The sequence below is a fragment of the Mastigoproctus giganteus genome, chromosome 6, assembly GCF_048544385.1.
Source record: "Mastigoproctus giganteus isolate SK-2022 chromosome 6, ASM4854438v1, whole genome shotgun sequence".
Lineage (NCBI taxonomy): Eukaryota > Metazoa > Arthropoda > Arachnida > Uropygi > Thelyphonidae > Mastigoproctus > Mastigoproctus giganteus.
Window position 1 is genome coordinate 163,557,307 of NC_143580.1, and position 24,090 is coordinate 163,581,396.

The 24,090-nt window shown below is 37.4% G+C and overlaps 1 protein-coding gene across 5 annotated transcripts in view; it reads left to right on the plus strand.

The window, feature by feature from the left end:
* LOC150084715 (echinoderm microtubule-associated protein-like 2) overlaps positions 1-24,090 on the plus strand; it is a 364,524-nt gene that overhangs the window by 14,263 nt on the left and 326,171 nt on the right. For 3 of the 5 annotated variants that reach the window (XM_090376573.1, XM_090376572.1, XM_090376569.1), the window contains exon 1: positions 9,235-9,323. The exons of 1 other annotated variant lie outside the window; for it this stretch is intronic. In XM_090376573.1, coding sequence (XP_090232699.1) covers positions 9,302-9,323 — 22 coding nt within the window. In that variant the 5' untranslated portion in view covers positions 9,235-9,301. Of the gene's footprint in view, positions 1-9,234; positions 9,324-24,090 lie in introns of those variants that run through there. One more of the 5 variants, XM_090376570.1, reaches the window with a different exon arrangement.

Here is a 24,090-nt window from a genome sequence, read left to right on the forward strand (position 1 = left end):
GATATCTTTGGTCAGTTTGGAGCTAACAGTGTTTTTAATTTCCTCACTAGTCTTAGGTGCATCTGGAGAGGCAGGCTTCAAAACAACAGGGTGCGATTTAGGTTGCAGGGTTTTCCTTTTAGGAGTGGGGCCTTTACTGGAAGGTTGGTTGTCAGTTTTAGGGTTCCTCAGCATATCTCTATAGGTAGGGGCACGCTGTAGGAGTTGGTTGCCCCTATTTGGTAGGAATGCTTCTAATTCAGCTCCATTATTTTCTGACTCTATGTGAACATTGAGAAAAATTGTTTACAGTTTGCTCCAGAGATTCATAATGTTTCCACAAAGAGATATGGTTACTTGAGACCTTCATCAAGTTTTCAAGCTGGGTTCTGAGGGGTCAGAACCTTTTCCAAAACAGTGCCATTTGGCAAGGTAGGATCCAAAGCTGTCTCAGGATCCTTTGATGCTTCATCATTGGTCTCTGTCAGGGAGCCCGAGGTTTCCAGTGGGTCCTTGGGCTCACACTGACTTCTTGTTACCCTCTCTGATTTGGTGCCCGTGACCACCAAATATGGAGGAGGATTTGGGGATGACTTAAGATTCTTTTTCTTTCAGGCAAGGCCAGGCCCGAAATCCTCTGTCTCTTCTTGTAAATCAGTGACTGGTTGGCTTTTGCATGGGGTATGCTTGATTGTTTGGCCTGCTGATTGGTGATATCCTGCATATTGAGTTACTTTGGATTTGGTCAAAATTTGGAAAATTGAGGATCTTCAGATAAGAGGGTTGGAAGATGCATTAGGTTATAGGAGCTCCAAATGGAGTTAAACAACACCTTCAATCTCGAAAACAGTCAGTCATAGATGGAAACAGTTGGTTGGAACATGTTCCGTAAGCAATGGAACACAAGGGGTAGGTTCTTCCCCAGTCAGAATAGTGAGGTTTGATGTGGAAGCAAAGCAAAACACGTAGGCTGCACTCTTCAGTTCCCTGCCATTGGCAGTGTGGTGACCTGATCCGTTGACAAAAGAACCGAATAAAAATGTTAAAAACTGACTTGCCCAACAAAACACTATAAAAACTCGCCATCGGAATCCTCATTGTAGAAATATCCTGTGAACACAAATTAAGAGAATTTATAGGCACTTTGGACTCATAAAATTAACTGAAGACCAGAGAAAAATATTGTGGCAAGCACGTTTAACGGCCAAAATGACAACCTTCCATTGTGGCAGAAGGCTTCTGCAAAATTTTGTTTAGAAAAATTACTGTAAATTCTAAATAACTAGTTGTACCCGGCGTAACATACGCCATCTCTTTGATTATGGTGTAAATAGTTTAATCTAGATCCTTTAGTCTTTCACCATTCTTGTTTAGCGGTGATATAATTCTACAGTAGTCACCTATGGCATATATGTCTCTATTTGCAGGTGGTTCCCTGTCTTCTCCAACAAATATTGCAGCAACCTGTTTTGGATGTAGGTCTTCTATAAATGCCATACACATGTTCATTATTGAATTGGCCTGGATTATTTGATGCATTTGTTTATATGACTCAGCAAATGGGTTAATTAGTCGCAGCATCTCGTCCAGTTGTTGTTGCTTCAGCAGAATCGAAAATATAAAGTTGTCCATATCCTGGCTTATTTGCCTCATTTGGATATAGTGGTGAGACCAAATATTAAATATGGCCGTGTATTCTAAAACAGTAAGGACCATTTCCAGGTGGTGATTTAATCTCTGCGCCCATTGATGTGAATGGCATTGCTGATTTGTACTCCCGTATATATTCTCTATAGTTATTTGCTTTATGTGTACTGCCTGTAAGCAGCTCTCGTAATAGAGTAGGTGTCTCAGACAGTGGGTCGAGTGAAACCTTTCCATCATGACAGCATTTAGTGTATTTATTTGATGTGTTTAACTCATGTCCCCAATATCTTGCATTGCAATAATCACAGTTGTAACACATTTCCTATGTCATGCTCTTCACATTAATTACAACTTGTTGGTTATTCACATCTGGTACTTCTATTTGATTAGTCCTATAGCGTCTTCTCATTTCCAATCTTGCTTCTCTTTCTTCAATGTTTTCTGTCCATCTTCCTAGTCGTAGAGTCTCATTTTGGTCTCTTAGTCTATTAGAGCTCTCCTCTAATGTTTTGTTAGCATTTCTTCTACATTTTCTCAAAGTTCTTTCACACTGTTCAGTCCTTTTTACACTTTTTAAAACTTAGAAAGGTTTATTAAAATTGAAGACAGATAAAATAAACATACATTGATAGCTTTCGGGCATAGGTTGCCTTTCTTCAGTCGAAAAATGTTAGTACAAAAATTAATAAAGACTGCTCGGTATGGTGGTCATGTGAGGTGAACGGGTGCTGGCAACAATTAGCAGTTGAAAAATTTGGGCAGCATACTTAAGCATTTTACATATATAGATTTCTAAAGTTCCTTATTTCTAAAGTGTTCGACTGCCAGGCAATAAAAGCACTTCTACTGTATCAGCTGATGCGGACAAAGTATTTTTGTTTTTGAGGTGGTCTTCAGGGTTCCCCCTATATACTGTGGTTTCGTCTCTAAGCAATGGCAGATTTAGCACTTGAGAGGCCCCAGGTGCAATTCAATTTTGAGGCCCCCCCTCTAAATATTTTCGGTACCACTACAGTGTGCATTCTACGCGCACGTTTTTACTATAGCACGCGCTCTAGATTTGGTGTTGCGGTTTTAATCATTTTGGTTGCGTAATTCTTTCATACATATTTTAACTAATCTTTAAATGAAAAAATGGCACAACTAAGCATTAATGATAATACGTATTCTACTTCAGATTCACTAAGTTCGCATAGATATTTCATGTAATATGTAGGGATATTCGCATAAGAGTTTATTAACTTCTCATATTAAATTATAGTTTTATTCAGTAATGGTAATAATGATGAGTGTAAAAATTTTATTTTATTTTTTTGAGACCTGAGATTTGAGGCCTCCCTCTATTTAAGAGTCCCCAGGCATGCGCCTCGTGTGCCTGTGCGGAAATCCGCCACTGTCTCTAAGGCATATGCCAAAGCTGTCAGGCGGTATGTGAGAGTGTCGTGTGTGTGTGGGGGGGGGGTCTGTTGAATGTTGAGTGCCAGCACCAAACCGATGTAGACAGTGAAATTGGATGTTTTATTGTCTGAACTGCTTCTTTGACAGGCAGAGACTCGTGGATTCATCCTGGCTAATGTTACAAATCTTGCCAAAAGATTTTCCAGAAATGCTTCATAATGTACCAGCAGTTCTGAGGAAGACTTGCACTGATCACATTTTTTGATCATGTGTATATGTATAGGGCGGCACCTAGAACGTCTGTTCAACTCCACCTCGTGTCTCTGTGAAGAACAGTATCACTACAAATGGGCCAGATCTGTGTGTGTTCTGTTATGTTCTGGCCGCTTGGCTACCCAGAAGCATCAGTCACCTGGACAGATGATTTTGGGTACTTGTCCACACCATGGGAAGGTAGGCCAGGATCCTCTGGGGCCCATTCCAGAGGAAAAGAAAGGAGCAAGAGAGGGAAGAAAAAAAAACAACCTGTGGTGCTGGATAAAATAAAATATAATAATAATAATAAAAAAAAAACATTAGTGAAAAAAAAAAAAAAAGACACATTGGGATAAAAAATAATAATAAATAAATAAAAAAAATAAAATAATAAAATAAAAAAAAGAATAATAATAATAAACAAATAGTAAAAAAAGAAAAGAGGCTGGTGCTGGTAAAAAAAAAAAAAAGGTGCTGGTTGACAAAAGGGAAGAAAAAGAAAAGTAGTCTTCAATAAGTACTCTTGTATCCAGAACAATTGAGATGTGGTACGGGTGACCTTTGGGATCAGTGCAGTGACAGTTCTTGCGTGCATGATCCATAGAGGAAAATATATCGAATTTTGATGCAATTATGCTTAATTCATGAGCAGCCCAGCACTGCGCAGAAATTTCTGAGTGTTCCCTGAAAGTACATGTTTTGTCATCCAGGTTAGCAGAGCAGCAAACTATTGTCCCGCTTACACAGGTGTATTTGGTGGATTGTTTTGGTGCGCTACTACGGCTTTGATTCTCTTTCTGCTAGCAAACACCTCGGAGACAAAGTTCTGAAGAGCTGAGAGGTAGTTCTTATTCTGCAGAAGCAATTCCTCCCGCCCTGGAGAGATCTCTTTAACGCAAGTTCGGAGATTCACCCTAAGATCGTCGTAGATTGCACAGTTAAAGAGCAGGTGACTCCTATCTTCAGTATTCCCGCAGCTGCAGAGATCAGTGTGATCCAAGCGAAACTGATAGTTTTTGATTGAGCAATCCATGCCCAGTTATCAGAAAGGAAGTTTCCATAGTTAAGGAGCACCAGATTTTAGCTGATTTAGAGAGTAAATCAGTTAAATTGGAAAGTAACATTTTTTGATCAGGTGTCTGAAGACTGATCTTGAGAAAACCTCTGATCGATCAGAGATTTTCTCAAGGGCAGCTGTGAGAGCTTGATGGGCCCCCATTTTAAATCCTCGAAGGCATCTAACCTACTCTTCAAGCTCTCATAAATGCCATCAGAACACTGAACTGGCGCCTAATTTCTTCACACTCTCTGCACCGAACACACACACACACACACACACACACACACACACACACACACACACACCCCTCTCCTTGGCAGTATCATATCCTGTTCCAGAAAGATCGGGAAACATTACACAAGTTGCACAATTCATTAGGCTGTGATTTGTAGGAGAATCACCCCTTTGGTTCTTCCTGAGCCACAGCATTCCCATTGCTTTGCTGCTCTAGTTTGGGGCATGATTTCCGTTTAAATACAATTTAATTGATCAAATGAAATTAATAAAATTAATCAATTGCTTGACAATACTTCAGTAATCAAATAAATTCCTAAATGCAGTGATATGTATTACACTATCAAGTTTTATGTTATACCTTGTGCTAACAAGTTCAAGCTGTGTTACATTATACCGTCACTGCATATAAATTAACAGGCAACACAGAACCTGTGGTAGATGTAAACTGGTCTGTAATCAAGTCACAAAGGAGGTTAGGCAAGTAAAGGTGATTATGAGAAATCTTTGGCAAAGAAAAACAGCAAAGACTTTACTTTTGTAAACTCTAGAAGGAAGGGGATGAATCAGATTGGTCCACTTGATATCGATGGTTCAACTGTTGATGATCCTACTCAGGTTGCTAACAAATCGGGTGAGTATTTTGCATCCACATTCACAGATGAGTAATTCTTTAGGGAAGTGGAGGCCAAAAGTTTATTAAACTCTTAACAGGGAGGTAAATGATTTTGTAGTAACTGCGAGGAAAGTGATAGAGAAATTGTTGAAGCTAAACATAAAAATGGTACTTGGGGTGGATAGGATTTATCCGGTTATATTAAGGGAGGCAGCAAAAGGGATAATCAAACCCTTAGCCATGATTACGAGAGCCTCTCTGAATTCAGGAAAGGTCCCTATGGACTGGAGGTATACGAATGTCTCCAATTCACAAAGAGGATCAAAAGGCGACATGAGTAATTACAAATTTCTTAGCTTAACTTCTGTTCCCGGGAAAATAATGGAGTCACTGGTTAAAGAAATAATGCAGGACCATATAGACAGGACTGCAGTTATACTGCAATCACAGCATGGATTTTTTGTGGGGTGAGCTTCTCTGATCAATCTGATTGGATACATGATGCAGTAACAAAGGCTGTGGATGTAAACCATAATTTTGATATCTTGTGCTCAGATTTCAGGAAGGCTTTTGATACTGTTGCACACAAAGTTTCTGCTATGGATGAAGAGATGGTTGAGTTGGAGAGGACTGAGACTGTTTATTAATGAAACTTCTCTTCGTGGACTAATGTTATTAGTGGAGTTCTCCAGGGTTGAGCAGGATTCAAAGTTTGAACATTGGCAAATGCAAGTATTGTATATGGGTTGTAGTAATCCGATCATTAGAATTAGCATTAGTAGAGGCATATAATGCAAGAAAGGAAGCTTACATAGCATCAGCCAAAAAAAAAAAAAACCTGCTAGAATGGGTGCAAAGAAGGGAAACAATATTGGTGAGGGAAACAAAAGGGTGGTCTTACCAAGAAAGGCTTCAGTTTTGCAGTGTCTTGAGAGTAGGCATCTGCAAGGTGATCTGATTGAGGTGTTTAAGGCTTTGAACAAGGAATGTTCATTTGAGCTTGCTCGGTACTGAAGAATGCCGTCAGGATTGATCAAGCTCATTGCAGAAGGCATTCTTCCTCTTGCTCAGACTACCCATCAGGTGGCATAAAGTCAAATCGAGGAAGAATGGTTGCAGGATAGATGTGCAGAAGTTCGCCTTTAGCCAGCGAGTGTTTGATAGTTGAAAGAAATTTGCATCTTTTATTATGGAAGTGGGTTGTTTTATTTTTTATTAATAATAAGATACACAACTGATAATCACTAACAGCTTATCTGAGAGCAGAACAATGAACAGAGTTGATAACAATAATAAGAAATACAACAGTAAGATAAACCATTGAAATAGATTCAAACATTAAAATCATATGTACAAAAGACATATGCATTAAGCTAAGTTACCAGTTAAACAAATATTAAATAGATTATTAAAGAAGAGAAAAATAATAGACTACAATAATTAAATGAGAGCTAGTTCACTTTGCATTTCAAGAGAAGAGGCAGACAGAAGGTAATAGACAAATTTCTTTTGAACTGCTTCAATTTTGTTAATTAAAGTCTTTGTGTGAGGATTCCAGATGTGTTGAGCTGAATTCAAGGATTGGCAGAACAATGTTTTTATGTAGGATAACAGCATATCTCTAGTTTTGATCTTGGTGTTCCTTTTGAGAAATCCCAGTGTTTTGAATGCTTTTCTGGTGATTTTAAGGACATGGGCATCAATTTTAGCACTGCTGGAGAAGAGAACCCCCAAGTCGTTAACTTGTTCACACCTTTTGATGATCACAGAGTTAATAGTGTACACTGTATTTATTATTTGTGGAGTTCTGCAGGATGAGAAAGATTACTTTTCACTTCGAGGGGTTAGCAGACGAGCCATTCAGATAGTCACTGAGAGAATTTATTGAGGGCGTATTGAAGCTGTTGAGAATCGGTTATCTCCTTCACTGCTGAGTAGATCTTAAGGTCATCTGCATAGAGAGCAACTTGAACGTTGGAGGTGCAGATGCAAGAAGAAAGGTCATTTATGAAAACAGTGAAAAGTAGAGGACCTGGGGGAGGAGCCTGTTATGCCACTCCACTTAATGGTATAAAATGGTCAAAGTTTACTTGATTGATTATAACAATCAAGAAATGATGTGTAATATAGCTCCATAGCCACGAGAGCAAAGGGTCATGGATACTGTATAGGTTAAGTTTTTCCAGAAGTTGTTCATGAGGGTCTTTATCAAATGCCTTAGAGATATCTGAGTAAACAGCATCAACTTGAAGGTGATTATCAAGAACTTCAGAGGTATATTGCCAGAAAGGGAGCAAATTTGTGACCACTGACTTTCCACTGCAGAAACCACGTTGATTCTGATCAATGAAAGGCCTGAAGAATTTGAAGAGATGTTTGTGTACTTCTGTGTCAAAATGTTTTGCAAGAATATGGGTCTGTAATCAGTTACATCATTTTTGTTATCTTTTTTGAAATCTGGAAGTATATTGACCTGCCTAAAGTGTTTAGGATACTTCTCCAGCCTGAAAGACAAGTTGAAGATCCAGTGTACGAGGGGGTTTTAGCGTAGTGACAGTATTTTTCCAAAATAAGATAGGAATGTCATCTGGCCCTCGTGCTTTTTAATGCTGACTTTAAATCTTAAGCTGTGATAGAGGTTAAAAAATAAAGTTCAATAAAAAGTTTATAATTATATTTAAAAATATAAAAAAAATTCTCTAATATTTTGAATAAATCCAAGTTCAGAATACAGGTGATGTGGGAAATTTTTTTTTTTTTGTTTTCTCGGAAGCAAGCAAGAAGCTTTCTTTCTTGCATCATTTGTCAGTACTAATATTCAAGTGTTTTATGGCTGTTTCTTGCTATAAAATATGCATGCTGTCAGGAAATTTTAATCTCAAGGCTAAAATATGCTCTTTTTTTTTTTTTTTTTTTTTTTCAATAAAAATTGTGAAATCTTGTGCATAGTCAGAGGTTGGCAGTTATGCAATCCCCATGTTATAAGCATAAAATCTCACCACCACCACAAACATGTTTTTGAAAGACTTATATTCAGACTAACTAATTCACAGAAATTCAATGTTAAGAGCAGGGCTGCTCTGATCTCCCCATTTTCACAACTTGTTTAAGTCAGAAGTTCTCAGGTTATAAATCTCCCATTGTCAGAAGGGTCACAAGTTTTTCAAGCATCAACATTCCCCCCCCCTCCCCCATACCTCTGAGTTAATCAGTTCTAGTGAACAAATATTACTAAATTTAGTGATTGTTTCAGTTGTCTTTTTAAAATTTTGTTAATTGCTCATTTCCTATTAAAACTTTGGGAATTTTAAGCTACTTTTATTTGATGAGATTACTTCCATCCATTTGAGGTGTCTCCCAGTTCAATTGAGAAAAGATGTAGACATCATGTAGCATTTCTGTAAGAAATGCTACATTCTTACAGATGTTTTTTTTTTTTATTTTTCTTGTACTGAATGCAAAATAACAATCAGTACTCTTGTTTTCAATCATAATGTAAATATTATTTTAGATTTTGTTCAAATGTAATTAATTAGCTGTGTTATGGTTAATTTATTGTATTTAATCACTTTTATTTATATATATGATATCTAGTAAAATATCTATTTTATTCCAGAAGGTGAATTTTCTAATTCTAATTTTCAGAATAGTTAAGAATTCAAAGCCACATAATTACAAATGACTCCTCTAGAAATAGTGAATCTTAATAATCTATATTAATTATAAAGTTATCTAGAAATTGTTATCAATAATTCATAAAGGGAGTTTTGCAAACCTACTAATATGGTGATGCATTGCTCATAAATTTGAGGTGTTTTCGGTAACGGAAGACTGGAGAAAAAAGAGGAAGACTGGAATATTGACATATGCATGGTTCATTCCTGAAAAGATTGTGGAGGAGGGTGGGACCTCTCTGCTGCCCTCTCCCTTTTTATTTTTGACAACAAAACATTGAAAACAGCAGTGAGTCATTCATATTGGCACATGGCCATGAAGTGGGATGTTGTTTAATTCCTCACTTCCTCTTTCATGTTATGCCCAGTGGCATCTATTGAAGTTTGAAACTGTTGCCTCTCATGTTAACTAGTTTTTTTGTATAAAACTTTGTGATAATGCATTCAAAAGAATTTGGAGGTATGTAGCTGAAATTTTAAGTGTTGGAACTGGTTCCCCTTTGTATATATTTATTTAGTTATTTTTTCCTTATCAGTTATTTAAGGCTTAGTGGTGTAGAATATATGAGATAAGAGCAGCTTTTTTTCAGTTTATAGTGTGAGTTACACCCTTGATAATATATAATGCAAAATAGCTAGTGGGAAATGTAGGAAGGTAAGGTACCTTTTAATCACATATATACTAATATACAAGTTTTTTTTGTATTATATGGAAGTTTTTGTTAGTGTGTATTTTTTAGATGCCCTATGTGCAGAATTTAATGATGCTGTTTTTGGTAGTTTTTGAATGTTTTTTGAGTGGATATAATATGATTTTGATTTTACTTACAGGCATTGTAAAATATAACAGTTTATTTTCCTGTAAGAAATTATACAAAGAAATTAAGACAGCTGCAACAGGTGTCTTAATTTCTTGTCCCCCCCCAATACACAAATTATAGTAGGCATACTTTCATGAATTTGATAACATCCTGAATTCATTGTAGTAATTAAAATTGAATATATAAAGCACATTTACATGAGTATAATGTGCATTATATATTTATACAGAGTCAGAACTCTTCTAACAAACTTTAGGAGCATATTAGGGGAGATCAGTAATAAAGAATAAAAGTTGAGTCCAGAGTGTCTTTCTGAGTTAAATTTTTCTCAAAATTTTGTAGGTGAAGTCAGAAGCACTCAAACAAGTTGACACTTATTTATTACATTTGTTTAGTTAAGGCTTGGACAAAAGCTTCAAGCTATGAAAGCTATATAATGTCACTGGGTACAGCTAGGGCTTACGATACCGGTCAAAATCTTAATACCGGTATTTTTAATTTATGAAACCGGGATACCGGCATTAATACCGGTATTCCAAAAACAAACGTTTTTCTCAATAAATTTTGATAACAATTAGGTGCAATGACGTAAGGTAAAAAGAAGTACTACCAATTACTTGAATTCATGTTTTAAATAGACTTTTATTGCAATAATAAATATTCTGAAAAAAATCATTAAAATACAGTTATAATAAAAACAAAGAAATACATATTGTTATTGCAAAGTTTAGTTACGTTTAAGCATCCACACCACCTGTCCAATACAGTGAGCTCTTAAGAAACATAAGCAATCAATAGTATGATCGTTTAAAATGGATCTAATTTTGGTACATACAGTATTTGATTAGCGACATAAAACACCCTTTCGGATTCTGTTCTGGTACTATTGTACTGAGATAATCGTAGACGATCTCAGTCCATATTTTCTAGGCTTTGAACTTTTTTAGCAAAAATGGTTAAGTATTTCATTAATTCCGACTCAAGTTCATCTTTTAAAATCTCATTGGAGTCAGGCAATTTCCTGTTTTGGAAAGAATTTGCAGAACACTGATGTTCTATTCCACATTGGTCTTCCATGGTTGAATTATGTTCATTTTCTGAAGGAGAAAGACGTTTTATTAAGTGAAGCATAATTTTCACTATAGTATCTTTACTGAGTCTGGGAGAGAGAGCAAAGAGTGGGGTTTAAGAATAAAGAAGAGAGCAAAGAGTATAGATAAGGAATTCTTCACATATATAAATGCAAAGAACAGAAGGACAAATCAGATTGGACCCTTATGTAATGGACGTGGGATAGTATTAGATACCATAGCTGAAGTTGCAAATGAACTCAACAGTTATTTTGCATTGATATTTACATAAAAAAAAAAAAAAACCTTTGTGTCGAGATATTATGGAAGTGAAGTTGAAAAAATGTAATTAATGATGTTGAAATTTCAAATGATTATTTAATGAGAAAGCTTTCATGCCTACAGGCGAGTAAGGCTTCTGTGGTTGATGGCATATACCCTATAATCTTAAAGGAGGCGGCAAGTGAGTGCATTGAACCATTAATGCTAGTTATGAGAGCATCACTATACTCAGGAGAGATTCCGTTGGATTGGTGTAAATTGGAACATAAAGGTGATTCTAGGAGTGGCACGGGAAATTTCCGACCGGCCAGTCTAACTTCAGTAGTAGGGAAAATCACGGAGGCAATGATCAAGGGTGGAATTCAGGATCATTTAGATGGAAATGAAATTCTGTAAGTTACACAGCGTGGTTTTGTAAAGGGAAAATCATGTTTAACAAATCTGGTTAGGCATTTTGACAGGTCACTCGTGAGTTGGATTTAGGGAATAATTTTGACATTGTTTATTTGGATTTCAGAAAAGCACTTGACTCAGTTCCACATGAGTGGTTACTTTATAAGTTGGAGCAGGCTGGAATCATAGGGAAAATCCTTAGATGGATAGCATGGTGGCTTGAGGGCACCAGCTAGTGGGTTGTGATAAATGGTTATTCCTCAGATTGGGTTAATGTAAGAAGTGGGGTTCCCCAAGGATCAGTATTGAGACCACTGTTGTTTTTGATTATCTTAAATGACATCCATGAAAGGATGGAGGGCATGAGGTTTAAACTTGCAGATGATGTAAAGATCAGTAGAGTAGTTAATGATCGCTGCCAAGCAGAGCTTCTTCCGAGTGACCTAGATAGACTTCCAGGATGGTCAGAAAAGTGGCAGCTATGCTTTAATTCAGCAAAATGCAAGGTCTTACACCTGGGGAACAGCAACTCCAAAATAACTTATACACTTGGTGGAGTTGAACTAAGTCAGTAGTGGAGGAACGGGACTTGGGTGTTACGATATTGTCAGACATGGTTGTCTGAGAATTGTGGAAAAGTTACGATGTTGCATGGTGTCCTATTGATGATTTATTGAATGTTTGCTAGTAGAGATAATGATGTCATAATCACATAAAGGTGATTTTATAACCTTTATGAGATTAAATTATAAAAAAATTATTTTTTTTTAAATTAGTACCAAAAAAACGGTATTTTTTGTATCAATGCCGGTATTTCAATACCGAAAAAAAAAAAAACGACCGGGACCTCGATATTGTACAGCCTCTTTCTATACCCAGCTGTAAGGGTGTGGGGAATACAAGGACTAGTAGATTAACAGTAGCCGCTGGCAGAGGTGAAAGTGATTCTTTCACTGCTTCTATTGGAATGAGCAGCAGCATGGAAAATAAGATGCAGGGTATATCGGAGACTGCTGGGAGTCATTGTGGTACAAGTAAACACATGGGTTGTGTAAGGGTAGCTAAGAATAGGAACAGGTGCGTGTATATTTGCATATACACCAATGCTAGGATTTTGGTAAATAAATTTGATGAATTTGAGGTGTTGGTCAAAACATTCAAAGGTAGATATTGTTGGTATATCAGAGATGTGGTGTCACGCAGATATAAGGAATGCAGAACTGGAATTTGGGGAGTACAATGTGTACAGGAAGGATAGACAGGATAGGAAGGGAGGAGGGATTATGCTGTTAGTTAAGAAACATAAAATACAAGGAAGTATAGCCAGTTGACATCACTGGACAGTGCAGTGTCGAGTCAGTTTGGTGTGACATAAGCACTGGGAGATCAAAATTAAGAGTAGGAGTGTGCTATAGGCCTAATGACTCTGATGAGTATAATAAAAAACTGTACAGGGAAATAGTGGGCCAGTAAATCAGTCTTATAATGGGGCCTTTTAATTTCCTGGATATTTACTGGAATTTATGGGTTGGTCACTCATACTAGCAAGGCTTTTGTGGACTTATTGGATGATTGTTTTCTAAATGGAATTTTTGTAAAGTGGTGCACCGACATGTTCCTTAGATGAATATTGGGCAGCTTGGATGGTTTTTATGAAGACTTCGTAAAGATAAGTACTGTTTATTTCAGATTTAAATTTATAGTGTGCAACGTTATCGCTAGCCTTTGCTTAGCGTAACTACATACAGAAACGCTGGTTGACTTTTGAAAGTAGTGCTTTCTTTGTCATAAGACCGTTTGTGACCTTGGCATTGTCCCTGCTTTGGGTCAAGTCCTGTAGCCCTCCAGCAATTTTTCCGTTAGCCACACCTACGTCAATCTCACCTGTAGTCCAGCTACTCAGACATTCTAACTCTTCGCTACAGTACCCTGCTGTGTCGATAATGGAACACCTGCTTGTTTGTATTTTCTATTTACTGGTACTCAGTCATTTTTTTTAAATCTTCAGTATGGCACCTAAAGAAGCAGTCTCATGCAATGGATGTCAAAAAACAGTTTGTAATTGGGTTATCTGTAAAGGTTGCAGTATCATTAACTGTGATTTTTGTTCATTGATTAAAAATTTTTCGAAGTCATCAAGTGCTTTAAAAAATAATTGGAGATGTCCTTCCTGTAAAAAAGCCAACAATGAAAGCTCAAATTTACAGTCTCCTTCTAGTCAACATAAGCTAAACTGTCAGAATACTCCAACAAATGCCGATCTCCCATGCAGCTCTAAAAATCTTTCATCTCCTTTTGTCAATGTATTACCATCTCCGAAGCCTTTTCACCATACAAGGAAGTCAAGCTTAGATGCCACCACACAGACTGAGGACATTTCTTACCCGCTCCCCCTGCCTACAATATCCCCGAGCAAAGAAATCTCAGTTGTTACCCTGGAAGAAATGTTGAGAAAACAACTTAGAGAGAATGATGATATTAAGCAGCATCTTTTTCGAATAGAAGACCAACAATGCAAATTCTACCACATGCTTCTTGAGCTAAAGGCAATGGTTGAGAGCCCTCCAATACCTTGCCCTTCTTATGTTCATCAAGTTGCTGCAGATCCAGTCCTCAGACCAGATGCTGAAGTATTTGTTCCAGAAACAATAGCAGCACCATCTATCAGATCTAGTTCTATCTCTCATTCTCTCAGAGGGCAGAATCGTGTATCTTCGCAACGTATTGTTGACACAAGCTTGCAACTGATACCCACCACAATTAGAAATCAACAGAAACCTGGCAGTATGTACGTGCACTGTCAAAATTATCCATCTATTCCTAATCCTGAAGTTCCTACCCATAATAGCTTGCCTTCAAACTCCTCAAGTTTCAAGGTTCCCCGCAGAAGGAACAAATATAGTAGCATAATAGGAACAAAAAATACGCAGTCTTGTATTAAAATTAGAAATAGAAATCGTCCGATGTTTAAAAGTAATAATATTTTTGTCAGCAGACTAGATCCCAATACTACCTCCCAGCAGGTGGATCAGCTGCTATTGGAGCTGGAAATTCCGGGTAGTGCTTTCAAGTTAAAAACCAAACATCCAACTTACGCATCTTTCAGAATTGAACTAAAGGATTGTGACCTTCAAAAGTATCTAAATCCTGATATCTGGCCGAATGGTCTACTAGTCATGCCATTTTATGGAACTGTTCTAGGTTCTGTCAACAACTTCAATGAGGAGTTAACGTCTAACTCTCAATCTGTTGAGCTGTCTGCATAGCTAGAGAATACCAGTCCGGGTTCGCATCATAGTCCATCATTTATCCTTCCTCCTAATGCTTGCGAACATCCTTCTAACATCTATGTTAATCTCAACATTTTTCTACAGAATGTAAGAAGCGTAAAAAATAAACTGTCTACGCTTATAGCACTTTTGGTTGGAGAAACTCATGACATAATTTGTTTAGTTGAAACATGGATGCAGGAACCTCTTCAGGATGATTTTCTACTGCCGAAAAATCTAAACTACACTCCATACATGACATCTAGGATTAATCGAAGAGGTGGAGGATCAGCAATTATTTTAAAATCCAACATTAAAGTTATTAACACCTACAACACCTCTTCTTACAACTTTGAAGGAATTTCTCTTCTGATCCAAGTTAAAGAGTCACTACTTCAAATATATAATATTTATATTCTGCCTGGACCTACTGATGATATTATTAACGAAGTAATAACCCGCATAATCACTGTTCATAAGTCTCAATCTAACATAATTATAATGGGCGACTTTAATCTCCCCTTGCCCAAATATAATTTACAAATGAAGTTGCTGTCCGACTCCTTATTAGTTCTAGGAGCTAAAAATATCAACGTCCCTGCTACAAGAGGTAATCAAGCGCTCGATCTAGTTTACTCCAATCTTCAACTTCAAGAAAAGTGTAGTAGCAACATTACATTTAGATCTGACCACAAAAGTATAGAATTTCAAGCAACAATTTGCTGTGGGAATCCTCCTCCCCCCCTCTAGAAAGCACTAAAAGAATATCATCGATTAAATTCCTTCAGAAAGAAAAGTTTTTGCAGCTCTTAAAATACTATCCATGGGATTCTCTTAAAAATATACCTATTCAGGACGCCACGTTTCTATTAATAAAATGGTTAAATCAATTAAAAACAGAGTCAGCATCCAAACTTGTAAGAGTTTCTTCTCAATCCAAACCGTGGTTCAGATCTCATCTAAAACCATACTTTAAAAGGAAACAAAAATGCCACAGGCAGTGGAAGAAGTACGGCACTTCATCAACATACATAAAGTATAAAAAGAGCAGAGCACTGTTTCAGCTCAAAAAAATTCAGGCGTACAAAAATTACTTAATGTCCAGGCTCAAGCATAATAAAAGAGCACTCTCTTCAAAAACAAGAGCTACCTTGCAGCAAGACCGGACTTTGGAATGGATAAAATTCAATATGGAAACATGCAATTTTGACATCTGCAATGAAGATATGCAAAACAAATTTAAAGAATTCAATTCTTATAAACACGCAAATAGCGTTCAACATGAAATGCTTCCTAATCAAGCTCTGCTAATCAACCAACTTGTAAACAAGGATACAGTTCAGAAAATTATTAACAAACTACAAATTGATAGTAGTGAAGGCCCTGACGGCATCCCTAGTTTTATTATTAAATTGTCTAGTGCATTCATCATTGATTCTCTAGTTCATATTATTTCCAGTTGCATCTCCCAGCCATTCCTTCCAAGATTATGGAAGACTTTTAGAATTACCCTGATTCCAAAACAGGCTAGCAATAATAACCATATAAACTATCGTCCAATTGCTGTATCGTCAATAATCGCTAAGATTATTGATAAGATCATGCTGCCATACCTTCGGGATGCGATCTTTGCTAATGCACCCGGCAACATGAATTTTGGTCCTACAGGGCTCTCTACAACAACAAGCCTAGCTGACACCATTGTGCGCATCCAAACTGCATTTCAGGATAAAGCACAATGCGATGTCTTTTACTTAGATATCAAAGGTGCTTTCGACAACATTGATCACAAGAAAGCCATTGAAATACTGAAAAATCATTTCCCCATTGATACAATGGTTATATCCTATCTTCAGTACAGCCTCAATCACAGAAATCTCATCTTCCCCACTAATACTGATAATATTCTCGTCACAACCGCAACAGGCATCCCTCAAGGAGGTGTTCTCTCCAGAGTTATATTTTCAGCATCTCTACAACCACTTCTACAAGAAAATCCAAATCTGCTGTCTTATGCCGATGATTTAAAGTTGTTTATTATTTCCAAATCCTGTGATGACATTTCCAAGGTTAGCCATGATGCGAATTTACAGATGTGCGGAATCATCAAATATCTGAAGAATCTCAATCTCACTATAAATACAAACAAATCTGCTCAAATAACTTATTCCTTACAGAAACAACCAAACCACATAGAAATTAAAATTTCACATGTTTCAATTCCCAACGTATTTGCTCACAAAGACCTAGGAGTTGTTTTTGACAAAAATCTTTCATTTAATTCTCACTATGTATATGTTGCTAAAAAAATTCAAAAATCAAGATGGCTGATCAAGCAAGAAACAGCGGCGATTCAAGATAGAAAAACAGTCATTAACCATGTTCAGAGATGCATTTTTCCCATTCTGTCCTATGCCTCCGAAATCTGGTCTGGCGCTCCTCAAGTTACAGTAAAAAAATTCCTTGCCCTAGAGTATTGGGTTCTTAGATGGCTGAACAATAAACTTCGTTTTCCCCGTACAATATCCAGGCAACAGCTTTACAAAAACTTAAAAACAAAGCCTCTGCAACAGATGATCAACAAGTCTGGAGTCATGCTTCTTGCTAAGTTAATTACTTCTGCATCCAGTTCACCAAACCTAGCCAACATAATAGCTCCCACCAACAGAGAAAACTCAAGAAACCAACAACAATTCAAATCCAAACTCTCCAGACTAAAACAAATGGACAGGATGTTCCCCAATGCATCCCTTCACCTCATAAATTATCACAACATTGATTGTAAGAGGTTGCTCAACTCTGAAGCCTACAGGAGTCTCATTTCCAAACAAATTATGAGAAATACAAACAGCTGCCTACCTACAACCCAGTAACTACATCCAGAGCCAAATGTGCTGTTCTGCAATATATATTTTTGATCATTATAATTCATATTCGTTGTTAATGTATATATAGAATATGCTATGCAATTTTTTATATATATATTTGACTCCTTTGTACTGAATTTATGCCCCTAGCCTAGTGCTGTGATGGGCTTGCTGTAGTTGCAATAAATGAAATTATTATTATTATATCAGCATGTTAGGGAGGCAACTAGAGGGAGTAATACTCTTGATCTGATTATCAGTAGTGATTCTTCATGCATTAAAAATCTGCAGATAAAGGAACAACTAGGTGGTATTTATTCAAATAGGTAAGTACCATCAGGTGTATAGGGAAGGGTTTTTGCTTTCGTAAAGGCGACTAAGCCGACCGGGCTAGCCGAGTGGGTAAAGTACCTGCCCGGCAACCCAAAGGTCGCGGGTTCGATTCCCGCCTCGGGCTTGGATCACTGTACTGCAAAAACCTTTGGAGGTGCAATATGGCCACAGAAGCCGATGCGCCAACAACTACCAAATCAATCCAATCCAAAGGCGACTACAGTGGTCTGAGACAGTATTTAAATTCTATTCAGTGGGACCAACTGATGATGTTACCAACAACAAATTCAAAATGGGAGGCATTCAAAGAATTAATCTTGGAAGCTACTAGGCTTTACATACCAACTAAGAAATATTGTTCAAGGTTTAGGCCTAAATGGATGTCAGATGAACTAATGAGACATGGCAGAGAAGAAAAATGCATGGGAAACATATAAATTAATGGGTGACATGGAAGCCTAGGATAGATATAAGCTGGTCTGTAACTAAGTCACAAAGGAGATTAGGCAGGCAAAGGTTGATTATGAGAAATCTTTGGCAAAGGATGTTCAAAGAATTTCTTTTTTCGAGTTCTTTACCTATATAAACTCTTAGTAAAATAATAAGAGGAGTTTACCTCAGTATAGTGCGTAGAACACTTCCGTATGATACCCTCCAGAAATTAAAATGGAAAAAATGAAAAAATCGACGACTTACCGGTACATTAGAGTAAAATATAAATAATTAAATAATCAATTTAACACAATCAATCCTTAAATCAATTCTTTTATTTCCTAGTGGAAAGCCTTTCTAACATCTACCCTCTTTCTCTTCATCTTTCATTCCGAGCTCAAACTGCCTTTCCCATGAAAAAACAAACTTATACAAATACAAACTTCAGTTTTTTTTTTTTTTTTCGGGCCCTTCCTGCCAAGCCCACAGTGATGCTAGGGTTCACCCTGCCAGAAACTTACGTGATCCTATAGTACCCAGCCCACCACCTTGCAGTACTAGACGGGCAACATTGGATTCTTGATTGCCCAGTGGCTCAAAGGCTGGATGAATAACAGTCCAACATAACCCAACACCATGATCCCCATTGTGAGATCCAAACTTCCTTACATTTTGAAGGTACAGCTCTAAAATGGTGTTCACAGGCTGGCCGCTAGTTAGTACACTGGACTGAACCTGTTGGAGGCTTTCGGATTAGCTAGTGTATAATCTTGCTACCTCTACTCTGCCAGATAGTGACTGGAGGGAGTCTGAGTAGCGTGTATCCACATACACACTACTTGGACTAAAGGGGGAGGGGCATTGTCTAGGCCAGGTTATGTGAAGGACCTGGGTTTCTTCTTACCATGTGTATGCCATATCCAAAAATTTCATTACTTCATACAGCATGTCCCCACTCCACTTTTTCTTACTATTGAATATACCATGAATGAGTTGTCAAACTAATAGAGCAAAGCTATATGCGAAAAGATCCAAACCTCCCAAACATTTCCTAGTTTAATTCCCAAATATACCTGGTCTCAGTTCTAATCTTAATGATATCCACTTACAGTCTGCCAAATCCCATGTACTTTTTCTGACAGAATCTCAGTTATCGGTTGATTCAGCCACTCCTCATCTCAGTTAACCAAATTATTCACTGTGTGATTTCTTTCACCTCAAAGATGGTACTTGTGCACAGTGGTGGATTAAGGATAGTTGGGGCCCCTAGGCAAATTATATTTGGGGGCCCTCAAAAAATAATAATAATAAAAAAAAAAAAGAATAAAAAATAAATAAAGGTTAGGTGGCAAATAAATGAAATTTTGTACTTTTGAATTTTTTGCTTAAATTTTTGCTTAAATTAATCAAGATTTTTATGATGTTTACTGAAAACATTAATCTATTTTAGAACACTATAGGAAAATGTCTTGGCTTGGGGGTCCCCCAAAGCCTGGGGCCCCTAGGCATGTGCCTCATTGCCTTAATGGGTAATCTGCCACTGCTTGTGCATATGTCTGTTCCGATATTCCCCGTCAGAGACTTGGAAATTTGGAATCTCCTCTTTTCGATCTTCTCTGGCTTAAAATCTCTCTATCTCATTCTGTCAAATTTATCTGTTATCTCTACCGTTCTCCCAACTCCACTAATCACTTGGAATTCTTTGACTTCCTCTCTCTGCAACTTGACTTTCTCCAGTCCAACTTTCCTAACAGTGAGGTAATTTTTCTTGGTGATTTCAATGTTCACAACTCCAGCTGGTTTCCGTTTTCTAGTCACACAGACTCAGCTGGTCGAAATGCCGAGGCTTTTGCAATTACTAATGACCTCGCACAGATTATTCATTTACCTACCAGAATACTGAACAAACCTAACCATACAGCCAACGTGCTTGATCTTTTTCTCACAAACAACCCTTTTAAGTATACGGTCAAAGTGGGTGGTCCTTTAGGCACCTCATCACAACTTGGTGATTGTCTCTTCTCCAATGGAGCCTTTATCTCATGGCTATTCCCAACCTCGTGTTGTTTGGCATTACAAGAATGCAAAATGAGATGACCTGCGAGATTTCTTTTCTTCTTTTCCTTGGTCAGGTTACTGTTTCAAAACTTCTGATATCAATGTTTGCTCAGATCATGTCAGTGAAATTATTCTTGTAGGAATGGAATCCTTTATTCCACACTCCACTTTAAAATCTCGTCCTTTATCTAAACTTTGGTTTTCCAATAAATGTGCTAAGGCTGCTCAAGACAAGAATGTTGCATATCGTAATTGGCTTGTTTCCAACTCTTCAGTTTCATTTTCTGCCTGTATCAAAGCTCGCAACAATTGTAAAGCTGTTATTAATCAGTCCAAACTAGATTTTGAACAGGCTAAGAGTAGAAAACTTACTTCTTGCCCTAATGGTAGCCGAGCATTCTGGTCTCTTGCCAAAGCTATTGTCCACAACTTTTGCCCATCTCTGTTCCCACCTCTGTCAAAACCAGATGGTTCTATTGTCACTTCAGCCAAGGATAAGACTGACCTGCTAGCATCCTGTTTTTCTTCCAACTCATGTATTAATGATCTTGGTAAAACACTTCCCAACATGCTTCATTCAATGTCTCCTGTGGTCTTCCGTTAAAAGGATGTCAGAAGGATTTTGACGAATCTCGATTCTAAGAAAGCTCCAGGTCCTGATGGTATTTCTACACTTGTGCTCCTGAACTTACTCCTCTAATTTTCCGCATTTTTTCACTTTCTTATTCCAAAGGTGTTTTTCCTTCTTCTTGGAAATTTGCTCATATCCAGCCAGTTTCTAAAAGGGGTGACAAATCCCTCCCATCCAATTATCGTCCCAGTGCAATTACTTCTACTTTTTCTAAAGTAATAAAGACATCAATTAACCACCTAGAAATCTTGGTTTGATCAACAATCCCCAGTATGGATTCCATCAGTGTTGTTCCACTGGTGATATTCTATCTTATGTTACCCATTTATGGACAAATTTAATGGAAAAGTTCAGTGAAACCCAAGCAGTTGCTCTTGACATCTCAATGGCTTTCGATCTTGTTTGGCACAATCGTCAGTGTCGTTCCGCTGGTGATATTCTAGCCTACGTTACCCATTTATGGACAAATTCAATGGAAAAGTACAGTGAAACACAAGCAGTTGCTCTTGTCTTCTTAAAGGCTTTCGATCGTGTGATTGGCATAAAAGGTCTTCTAAACAATCTTTCATCTTCATGGTTTGCCAACTGTTTTTTGTAATTGGTTATCCAGTTTTTTCTCTGATCGCTCACTGAGAGTAATGATAAATGGCTCTCTGCCTTCTACTTTCTCCAATAATGCTGGTGTCACCCAAGGTTCAGTTCTTTCCTCCACTCTTTTCGTCTTCTTTATTAATGACCTTCGATTGACCGGAAATCCTATCCATAGTTTTACTGATGATAGCACATTGCATTCACTTTCAGGTTTGAGAAACTTCACCCTGCCCAATCAGCTTCAGCTTCTCGAATATCTGCTACTAATTCCTTAAATGCCAATCTCCAGGTAATTCTCCACTGGGGCAAAGACAACTTAGTTGATTTCAGTCCTCCTTCTTTCCATCCTTCTTCATTCTGTACAAATCGCAAATCCACCCTACCGTGGAAAAAGGTTTTGGGGTGGTGACCCAAACCTCTCTCATGCTTCTAGATTCCATTCAGAAGAGTGCAGTTAGGTTAATTAATAACTCATCTCTAACAGAGTCTCTCCACTCTCTGTCTCATAGATGTACTGTGTCTGCTGCATGCCTTTTCTACAGATACTTCCATGGGCACTCTTCTTCTGAACCGGCTTCTGTAATTTCAGCTCTCTCTCTTTCGAAACAGTCCGAACACGTGCCACCACCAGCCAACATCCATTTTCTGTCCAACTTCAAACTCACAGAACCAACTTTTTATCTTCTTCGTCTACAGAAGTTCAAGTCTGTCAACAAATATCTCCTTTTGTCTTATCAACCTCCAACCCATGCATGGTACTAAGTACTATACGTTGTAATACCTCTCATTTGGGGTTTTAATTAAAAAAAAAAAATTAGTACGCTGACCACGCTATCTCACCTTTACAGGTTATATTGTGTCACAAAAGCCATGAACATGGAGTTGGGGGGGCCTTCGGTGCCACTTGACTTGCAACACTGTATATTATATATAAGACAAGCTTGGTAGTCCAGCATTCTTAAGAGCTGAACCATGCTATACCTGTTTAAAATCATACAGGACTATTTAAAAAGTAGACGTGACTATATGTACCAGATTCAATTCACTCACATGCACAGTGACCGGGGGATTTCCACAATGGTACGTACTGAGTCTGTTTTTCTGGAATTCTCTGCTAGAGGAATATCTGACTGCTGACCTAAATCTCATTGACAAGGTCACCTTTGCTGATGACCTTTTTTGTCTTGTGAGAGGTACTGGAGTAACAACAGAAGGACATATGAGATATTTTGGGGTGATGTTTGATAATAAACTGTCATTCTATCACCACCTCGATTACCCAGCAAAAAAAATTAAAACTATGTAGCCACGATAGCCTGCATCAGTTGCTTTGACTGTGGCCTAAAAAAGAAAACTTTTGTTTTTGATATATAAAGAAGTATTCCTTTCAGTAATTGCCTATGGTGCTGGTGTCTGGTTTTCCTGAGTTTCCATGGCCAGAAATAAATCAAAAATTAACAGCATATTGAGAATCGTTGTTAACTGTTACTAGAGCTTGTTGTACTGTGAACACATTCATCACCCTGCAATTGTTGGTTGGCACTCTGCTGCTGGATCTGGAGATCATAAAGACTGGACTATACTCAGAGCCATATTAGGGGCTTCCAGGACCCTAAGCATCAAAAATATTTTGGTTCCACACACCTTGCTACAAAATGTGAAACTTAAAAAAACAATATTAAGACAGAAAACAAGTTTTTATTACTTGAAATAACGATTACATTAAATGTTTGATCTAAAATAGTTCCTTTATTTTCTGATTGTGAAATCCTTGCTTAAATCATCAAAAGTTATTCTACGAAGCATATCCACTTCAGTACAGAGTAGAGCAAGGGAATTAATTCTGTCCCGATACATTGTTGTTCTCTTAGAGTTTTTCATTCTTTTTAGCTGAGAAAAGAATGTTCTGCAGAGCAGTTAGTAATAATCAATGGCATACCTTGTTTCTTGTATGCCATATTCATGCATACCAGAAACAAGATGATGAACTTTTTCTCCTTGAGAGAGAAAGTCATTGTCATTGGCTCTTTTCCACCATTGTCTTGTTTTTTTTTCTGATTCACTTTTGGGATTTGGCTTCTTTGAAGTCAGTGTAAGGCAAGATATTTTTTGATTTATCTTCAAATTTTTGGAACTAATTCCTCTGTGTTCAATTAATTTGCTAATAATGGGTAGAGATCTGCATGTGTCTCTAAATACAGTTCTTCTTGGAGAGCTTTAGTAGTGGCAGTGAAAGCTTTGTAAAATTTCATTTAAAAAAATCAACATAAATATAAACTCCATCTCTTGCATCTGGTTTGAAATGTTTTCTGCCTTTTCTTTGTTTCTTCTTTTTTGTGACTGGTCTCAACTATGGTGTCTAATACATCTACACTCTTTGAATATGATTTTGTAATTGTGCTTTTCAATGCATGTTTCCTAGCAAGTATTGGAGAGAGATTTCAGTACACTCTCATTGCTGGAGATATGTTTTAAGAACT